The 9,890-nt window shown below is 35.7% G+C and overlaps 1 protein-coding gene across 1 annotated transcript; it reads left to right on the top strand.

The window, feature by feature from the left end:
- The first annotated feature begins 397 nt into the window (after positions 1 to 397).
- LOC120355753 lies at positions 398 to 9,488 on the top strand. Its single transcript, XM_039444417.1, has 7 exons — positions 398 to 429; positions 660 to 771; positions 2,423 to 2,562; positions 5,916 to 6,110; positions 6,833 to 7,039; positions 8,108 to 8,313; positions 9,371 to 9,488. Exons 1-6 carry the CDS (start codon positions 403 to 405, stop codon positions 8,123 to 8,125), a joined length of 699 nt encoding a protein of 232 aa, XP_039300351.1. The 5' UTR covers positions 398 to 402; the 3' UTR covers positions 8,126 to 8,313; positions 9,371 to 9,488.
- The last annotated feature ends 402 nt before the right edge of the window (positions 9,489 to 9,890 follow it).

The raw sequence follows: 9,890 nt of genomic DNA, 5'->3' as shown, positions 1-9,890 counted from the left end.
TTTTTAATAAATTGTGTATATTTTCAATAATTTTCAGTTAATCTCCAAGCAAACCGGCAAAGCTGATTGGAACGAATTGCTGACGTATTTGAATATTAATTCCTGACGTTTTCAATTTTGTTGAATATTTTTATTTCCAATATTATTGTCTATATTTTTGAATTTCTTTTTAACCTCTCACCTCCTTCGGTCTCTTACTTTTTTAATATTTTTGTATATTTTCAATTTTCAGTTGAACTTCAAGCAAACCGGCAAAGCTGATTGGGACGAATTCCTGACGTATTTGATGATGGAATTCGAGGAGAAAGGCAAAACCACAACAAAAGTACCTGAACTCGTTGAGTTGCCAATTGTCACTCCAGTGAAATTCATCAAGAGCTTCCACAGACATCCATTATACGCATGACCTATTGTCCTACTCTTGATATGGTTAGAATCACCTACAATAGTATATAGCTATTTGCATTTTTGAATGAATTTATTTATTTGCAAAAACCAATACAAGAAATTTTTTACAAAGAATAATATAATAGCTACTAAACTAAACAAAAATACAAGGAACTGTTAATTTATTAAACATTAACTCTTCATTTATTAACTTTCAATTATTTGATAAGCGTTTAATTTGATAAGACTGAATCGTGGATTTTTCTCCACAGGATCGGAAGTTCAATTACCAGAATGGTCGCTATCTCACATGTAGTAAAGACGGATTTATAAACTATTGGAACTTGGATATGGTCAACGAGAAAACTTGTATTGCAAAATTGCGTAAGTATAAGCAACATACATTGAGGCTACAATCATGACAACACTTATATAAGTATTATTATATCTTGAACCCTTGAATGATTGTTGAATTTGTTGAGTAGAATCATAGGGAAAAGATAGCGTTGCCAGATATCCCATGGTATAGATAGTTAATGTTCCAGATATCAAGCCGATTTTTTGTTAACTCAAGCTGGTTACTGTCTACTGTCTATTACTACTGTTTTGTTGGGGTGAGATTTTAATAACGGCGAAGTATTAGTACAGTGACTTTAAATATATATAGCCTCTGTAAGTATGAGAGAGTGCCAGCATCACATAGCTTCAGAAATAGAACTACTATAGGACTATCGGATTGAGTTAACAGTGAAACTTGCAACAAAAACTCTTTTTTATCATATCATCATAAATGGTACAGTACCACCACACATCATAGAGTATCAACACAATCTGATACAGTATCATCTTAACTTGGTACATAACACTATAATATGATACAAAACTTCCAAACTTTGAATTAATAAATTCTACAAACTATGGGATATCTTCATATGCTGTCTGTCTTTTCTCTATGATAGAATGCATTGACGAAATTTGTTGAAGCTGATTTGAAAATCATTGGTTACTAATATTATTATAACCTTGATACTACACTCCGATCTCAGCTAACAGACAAAGAAGCTATCCGGAGAATTATGGCTGAAACATACAAGGCGTTTTTTTCAGACGAGTCGGCAGGCACTACAGTACAGGAAGTTCTGCTATTGGCTAACTGGGTTGGAGTATCGAGAGTATCAGCCAATCGGAGAGCTTCTGATCCTGTCGCGCCGTGCCGAGTAGTATGAAAAAACACCTCGTGTGTTTGGGCCCTTACAATCTGTGTCATAGTCTATATTGTGAAGAGTACAGAGCTCATTCTTTTCGTGTTGAGATGAGAAATGCATTTCGCTGAAGGAGTTTCATCAGCCTTGAACAACATCTATCTTTATAAGTGCTCAAACGGTTTGAGAGACGCTCAAACTGCTTGAAAGAGGCGCGCAAACTGCTTGAAAGTGGCACACGATAAAGGCGGGCGAACGGCGCGAAAGAGGCGCGCGTACTGCTTGGAAAAGGCGGCGAACGGCGCTTAAGGGATGCTCAAACTGCTTGAAAGAGGCACGCAATGAAGGCGCTCAAATTGCTTGAAAGAGGCGCGCGAACGGCGCGGAAGAGGCTTTGAACTCGACGAATGTACTTTTCTCAAATTTCAGCGTTCATGAATAGTACCTAGTTCTAAAACATCAAAAGACGGAACATTTTATATGAATCTTGTTGGAAATTTCTTCCTCTTCCCAACCATATCCTTGAAATTAGATTTTGACTGTTAGTTTCCAGTTTCTCAAAAATATCAAAAATCGATAGATCTCGAATTAATGCAAGGTCGTTATAAGAAAATTTCACTGGACATTTCTTGTTACAAATTTCATGCAGAATCTAGGTTATAGTTTTCGGCTGTTACACCTCTCGTGGGACATCTGTATAATTATTGGATGATTATATCTTATACTCATTAGAGAGTGGAAATTGAATTACATAACTAAGTGGAGCCAGTCATCTGAAAAACCACAATTTTGTTCAAAAAAGTCGATAATATTTGTTGAAATGTTGATTGCAGCTCCAGGAAAAATAGCGGCCAACGCTAGAGTCCTGGACATGGTGTGTATGCCGGATGTGAGTGTCGTCTGTGTCTGCTCCATCCTCCGAGATTTGCGCTTCTACGACACGGCTGCCAGGAAGTTCGAACTCAGAGTTATGGTGAGAGGGTCAAAACTATGGAAAAAACATACTGTACCTCTGATTCAAATTCGATTCGATTTTTCGCTGAGAGTGATGTCCACATGAGCTCTGGGCTTGTGCGTGGGTAATGAGGCGTATGATGATGAGAGATGTATGGACCTACAGTTTTAGGTTGTCCGAACCACCGGGAAGCGATTTTGCAACTTATGAATCATATTCAGAGGAGTTGGCTCAAGCGGCCACCCTTCCAACGGGAGTACCAGGCGCATGATTCTTAACTTACTTTACTTTACTTTTCTTGTTCGTCACAATTACTGGACTGCATTAAGGGAGCAACGATCCGCAGTATATGACACGTCAAAGTTTAATCTAATATCTACCATCCCTCCTATTTCAACACAACAGATCCCACATAACATACATCAATCAAACATCATTCAACAAGGAAGTCTGCTAACCTGTACGGACACAATACAATAAGGAATTCCCTGAGTGTTTTTTTTTTTGAACTCCTTCAAGCTATCAATTTCTCTTATGTGAGATGGGATTGAATTAAATATTTTCATTCCCATATAAAACGGGCCACTCTCCAGCAGGCTAAGTCTATGATGTGGGTAAACGAAGCCTCTAAATCCTGTATTATGGGGATGACTCACCTGGTTCTCCTCATACATTCGTCTATTTTTAAAAACGAAGATTGCTAAATCTAATATATAAATAGCAGGAGCCGTCAGCAATCTCTTTTCTTTAAAATAAGGTCTGCAAGAGCGCATTGTATCAATCTTATAAATTATCTTAATGGTTTTCTTCTGCAGTATGTATATTCCATTATTCTCTATAGTTTTTCCCCAAAAAATAACTCCATATCTCATAACTGACAGAAAATAAGCGTAATATACAAAAAGAACAGTTTTTTCACTCCCTACTCTAGCCATTACTCTTAATGCAAACAAGGCTCTATTCAATTTACCAGTCACATGAGAAATATGTATCTTCCATTTCGAATCACTCTCCACCATCAGACCCAAGAATGTCGTGGAATCAGAAGTTTCAACTCTACTTTGAGTATTCAAGTTTATTCCAAAACTTTTTTAATCTCTACTGAAGGAAATTACTTAAGTTTTTTTGTAGTTCGAACTAAGACTATTCTGAACAAACCACGAATCTAATTCAGCAAGACACCTCTCAGCCTCTCTTATCAAACATTCACTGTTCCTACTGGTGATTAATTAACTTATCTAAGCGATCATAGCTTATCAGCGCTACCACTGCGTGGAACCGCTCCCAATCGATTGGATTTCAATCTATAATATATAGATTATCTATAATATAATATATGATTCCAATAGTATATATATAATAAGGGGAGAATCGTCTACACACGTACGTGATTGGAATCCATGAGTGACGCATAATCACGTCTGAACACTCAACTGATTAACTTGAAATTTTGCATATACATTATTGATTTACCAAGAATATTATAGGTATATTTCAAATTCTTCAAGATTTCAGTTGTCCAAGTTTTTATTAAACCCTTTCGGAGCACGGGTTACATGCTAGTATGCAATATTCGAAATGCACAGATCAATTATTCAATTAAACTCATGACAAGTGTTTGGTAAGATTATAGAAACGAGATATCATAAGAAGATATCCAATGGTGTGGGGCGTTCATATTCGAATTTCCTAGAATAAGCATACGAATGTGCCTAATGCATAGAATACATTCCAGTGTAACTATTCTACAATTTATTATTGCAATCCCTTGAATGAGCCCCTTCAAAGTAAGAACAGCAACCCACCGTACAAATATCTGAAGGTTCACGTTATAATTGCAGTGGATGAAGATATAATAACAGTGTTACCGATTCTCGGCGTTGCCACTGCCTTCTATAGAGAATAGCTGATACCTGTATATCTGATTTAATGTTATAACTGTTCATTCTTGTTTGAAATAATCAATAAAATTTCATTCGTCAAGAAATAGCTATTTATGTATTAAGAGCGTAATGCGCGACTTTATCGCTCGCGCAAAACAGTTATAACGCGACGCGAAGCGGAGCGTGATAATTTTGCAAGAGCGATAAAGAAGCATTACGCGCGAATTACATACAAAATGTTTCTACAACTACACAAACTTGTTAAATCACTTATTTCTGGCGGAGTTTATAATAATTCGTCTACACTGATATCCATCATGGCTGTAGAATCGGTACAATTACCGACTTTTTAGGTTAAGATCTGACCGAGAGTGGTTTGTCTTTTGGCGAGCTGCTTATCATCAGCTGATAGGCGAGCGTAAAGTAACTCTTCTGCGCATGCGCAAATGATTTGTGAGCATAAAGAAAATCTACAGCACATGCGCAGATGGTTAGCGAGTGAAAAAGTAGATTCTCCTCAGAAATAAGCTGTTTTACGAGGAGAATTGAGTATGTAAATTCTTTCTTCACGCGCAGTTGTAGAAAAAGATATTTATCAATGATTCAATGAATTATAAAAATTGAGATTATATTTTTATATTATTAAAAACCGATCTGGCAATGTTGCGGAGCTAGAAAAGAATAGTGCCTTATCTATGCTCTGTCGAGTGATAGACAAGGATAGCAACACCGATGTTGATCAAATACTGCCATTATAACGTGGACCTCACTATAAAATAGTCACAATAACCACTGGACCATCTATACTTTTCCACAGTCATCTTCAAAATATTTTTTACTTCAAATATTTTTTAAGTTCATCCAGAGAGATAATAGACCTGAATAGTATTATATTTCTTCTTTGAATTCTTCTTCATCATTTTCTTATTCTTCTCCTCCTCATTCTTCTTCTACTTCCTCTCCGTCTCCTCCTGCTGCTTCTACCATATTCACATTACTGCTATCTCATATTTATATTATGTCAACTTGTGAACTACTAGGTGAAGTAAATAGGTAAATAGCACAAGGACTACCTTATTATTTTATCAACCAAAGGTATTACATTAGTGTCATTTGCATTGTAAAAAATAAATAAATACTTCTCTCAACATTTTGATTTGACAGCTTTCAATTTTTCCACCTCTTACCGAACCAGTTTGTCTTGAACTTGAACTGAGCCACATTTCAAGGAAAGCTTTCACTATAGAATGGCCGTGGTTCAAGGAAATCAAACCAATTTTCGATCAAATGCTGACTCCATAACGTAAATCTCATTATAGGTTGGCACTAAATGAATTACTGTTTGTATAAAAATGAATTACTGCATGATATAATATATATATTATATATATATATATATATATATATATATATATGAGTTTATTTAAATATGATTGTGATAATTATTATACCTAATTGATTCATCGTTTAATGAGTTGTGTTCAACAGGTAACCGACATAACATGGCCAATAACCTGTTTGAATTACTCGTTTAGTCAAAATATTGAGGAAGATTCCAAGCTGATAATGGGCGACACAGCAGGTAGTGTGTTCATAATGGTGTTCAACAGTAAAGAGAGAGGTCCCTTCACACAGAAGCCTGGGATCGATGTTACCACTATGAAATTCGAATCCATTGTGAAAGTGAGTTACGATTTTATTGAAATATAAAATTTTATTAAATAAATTTTATTTTTCATAAAGCTCTAAACAAATAATAGAACTGAATAGTATCATATTTCTTATTCTTGTCCTCATTCTTCTTCTACCTCTTCTCCTCCTGCTTCTCCTACTATTCTCTTCTCTGATTCTCTTCTTCTACTCTTCTTCTTTTCTTCTACTGCTTCTTCTTCTTATACTTCTTCTTCTCTTCTTCTCTCCTGCTCGGCATCCACCTTTTCTTCCTCTCCTCTTCTTCTTTTCATCTTCCTATTCATCTCCTTCCTTTTCTCTTCCTCTTCTTTCTCTGTCTTTCCTCTTCTCTTCCCTTTCTCTTCCTCTTTTCTTCCTCTTCTCTTCCTCTTCTCTTCTCTTTATCTTCTTTTCTTCGTCTTCTTCTTCTTCTTCTTTTCTTCTTCTTCTCTTCTTCTCTTTTTTCTTTTCTTTTTCTTTTTCTTCTTCTTTTCTTCTTTATTCTTCTTCTTATTCTTATTCTATTCTTCTTCTCTCTTCTTATTCTTCTTCTCTTCTTCTTCTTCTTCTTCTTCTTCTTCTTCTTCTTCTTCTTCTTCTTCTCTTCTTCTTCTATTCTTCTTCTTCTTCTTATCTTCTTCTTTTCTTCTCTTCTTCTTTTTCTCTTCTTCTTTATTCTACTCTTCTTCTTCTCCTTCTCTTCTTCTTCTACACCTTCTCATTCTTGTTTGCAGGGTGAGCACAAGCAGTTTAGCGTGCTGCAATTCGTGAACGTGCATAGTGACAGCGTGTGCCAGGTGCAGTTGAATGCTACCAACACGTTCTTCTCGTGCGCGACCACTCCACACGCGTCACTGCTGTTGTGTGACGTCACACGTGTACGCAAGCCTTACGTCTTCAATGTGCCTGGTCTGGGCATTCTTGTTTTGCCTATGACGAAGGTCAGTGCCGCATTGTTGATTATTACAAGTAACATAACTGTAGTCAGAGAAAATAAAAAAATATATAATTGTGTAAGTCTTCATTGCTATATAGTTTGGAGATTGCATTCAACAGATGGCCGAATCGTTTATGGGGTGAATTACCTCTTATTTTGTGCACTTGTATTTGGACTTTAAACCCAGACATGCAACAGGTCGACTCACAACTCACAACTTTCTCTGAAATTCGAAAGGTGGCCGATTCGATGAGGTCATTCACCCCAAGAACCAACCGGCCACCTGTTGAATATATGACAAATCTGTGGATTTAGCCTCTAGCTCCGCCCCCAAAGGGGTTTTTCGAAATCTGAGGATACCGGCCCTTTCAAGCTCTACCCTCTTCATGGACTCTGATGGAGAACAGGCTTCTAAATCTTCTAAGTCGCATGCAAACAGGTGGTTCAAGGGAATTGAGAATTGTTCCTCCAGCTCCGCCCCAAAAGGGTTTTCGAAATCGAGGGTTGGAATGTTTCAAGCTTTACTTCCTTCATGCATTCCTATGAAGGATGTAATAATTTTTCACTTTTTGTGTAGTTGAAAAGTTGATATTGTGGTAATTATTCATATTGAATGAAAAAGACTGAGTATAAATTTATCAGAGATTGACAATGGTGTAATAACCGAAACCGGTCTTTCTAATTATCAATAAATCAGTGGTTTTTTGACAATTTCTCAGTCTTTTTCATTCAAGATGTAATAATTCTAGATCAGTTAAGTTGCAAGCTATTGAAATTGAAATGAAACGTTTGCCTTTCAGACATTCAACAGGTGGCCGTTGAAGTTGAGAAACAACAGGAAGTTCAGAGATTAATCCAATTGAAGCCAAACTTTAATTCATTATTTGTAACAAGTACATAATCATGCGAAAATGTTGATGCAAAACTGCTGTGATCCAACTAAAATGGAACTCACACAAGACTAAATACCTGCTTATTATTGTTCCTAATCACTTAACCATTCTATTATTCCTTCAAACTATTGATTGATTTCTCATTTCCTTCATTCTAATTATTCACCATTTTTTGACAGATCTTCATCTACTGGTGACGGGTGGTGGGGATGGTCTTCTAAGGCTATGGAATCCATACGTGCCACAGAAAAATAGCGGAACTTGCAAGAAGCACGATGCCAAAGTCTGTGCTATCACCATTCAAAAGGAGCATCATCTCATCTATTCGATATCCAAGGATCGCTGCTTAAAAGTGTGGGACTCCCGTACTAAGCGCTGTATTAGAGTGAGTATCACCCTCTAGATTACCAACCCAAACGTTAGAGCGGTTAGAGTATAAAAGGTAGTATAAGAAGATATCGTATGGTTTTTTAGAATTCATTCAAAGTTTGGAAGTTTTGTATCAAATTATGGTGTTGTGTATCAAGTTGAGATGATACTGTATCATATTGTCACTTTTTGTGTAGTTGAGAAGTTGATATTGTGGTAATTATTCATATTGAATGAAAAAGACTAAGAAATTGTCAAAAAACCACTGATTAATTGATAAGTAGAAAGACCGGTTTCGGTTACTACACCATATACTAATTACTTATCAATAAATCAGTGTTTTTTTGACAATTCTTAGTCTTTTTCATCCAGTATCATATTGTGTTGATACTGTATCATGTTTGGTGATAATGTGAATCAATAGAAGATTTCTTGAGTAGTCTATCAGGAGTAGGCAGGCCTATCTACCCTGTCTATTTTTCAATATTGACTACTATCAGGTAACCCCTTGCTCCGAAAGGGTTTATAATTAGAATCTTGACAAAATATTGACAAATCTTGAAGAATTTAGAAGAGGCCTATAACCATCCTCGGTAAATCAAGAATATATATGCAAAATTCCAATTTAATCAGTCCAGTCAGTAGCTCAGACGTGATGCTGCGTCATTCGTGAATTTCCTATCTCGTACGTGTATAAACCAATTCTCGCCCTTATTATCTCATGGATAACTTCTTATTCACTTCTTATATATCTTATAACTTCTTACCGTCTATTTACTCTTTTCCTGATACCTCTTTCACCTTCTCAAGGATTGAAGGTTTTCCTAGTACATGGATATCCATAGTTGAAAAAACCCTTCAATTTTCCACCCCTTTTTTGCACCTCTTTCTTCTTATTTGGTTTTAATGTGTATTGTTGTGGTTGTTGTTTGCATGTATTCTTTTTGCTAATCTCTGTATCAAACTTGTATGTGTGTGTAAAAATAAATTGAATTGAATTTCTTTGATGATCATCCATCAAAAACTTGTGCATAATATCCACACAATAAGTAATGAATGATACATTTTTTCAGACTTTGGATGGCCTGATGGATATTGGAAAAAACGCGCCCAGTATTGCCATATTTTATAATCCAGAAACTCATTTACTTATGGCCGCTAGTGTTAAAATTGCTCTCATCACGTGTTGAGAGTATCAATGAAATTTACACCGATGGGTTCACGCATTCGAAACTGTTACGAAAGTACTATACAATCTCTTTATAAACGGTGAGTCTCAAAATATTTGAAGTAATTATTATAGGATACAATATTTTATTAGAAAGCATATCTTCATGAAACTGTTAGGCATAAGAGAAAATGGGCGAATGATTTATTATAATAGAGCGTTTTCATCAAGAGTTTGAAATAAACAGGATATTTTGATCTGATGAGTCAATCAGGGAACTGTTATGACTTCAGTTACTGTGGTTGGTCAGATGTAGTGATATTAATTCACAATGAAATACTAGAATATTGTCTAAATATATTATGAACTTATTGAAAAGTTACATACATGTTTAACCCTTTTTTTCACTTTTTGTGTAGTTGAGA

Source organism: Nilaparvata lugens, unplaced genomic scaffold (genome assembly GCF_014356525.2).
Source record: "Nilaparvata lugens isolate BPH unplaced genomic scaffold, ASM1435652v1 scaffold4614, whole genome shotgun sequence".
Classification (NCBI taxonomy): Eukaryota; Metazoa; Arthropoda; class Insecta; order Hemiptera; family Delphacidae; genus Nilaparvata; species Nilaparvata lugens.
The sequence above is the reverse complement of the archived record's forward strand: the minus strand, read 5'-3'. Positions and strand labels throughout refer to the sequence as shown.

Coding starts and splice junctions, on each gene's coding strand:
- LOC120355753 (XM_039444417.1), top strand. CDS start 403: ATGACCTATTGTCCTACTCTTGATATG. Junction 430..659: donor ATTGTCCTACTCTTGATATG/GTTAGAATCACC, acceptor TTTTCTCCACAG/GATCGGAAGTTCAATTACCA. Junction 2,563..5,915: donor AGTTCGAACTCAGAGTTATG/GTGAGAGGGTCA, acceptor TGTGTTCAACAG/GTAACCGACATAACATGGCC.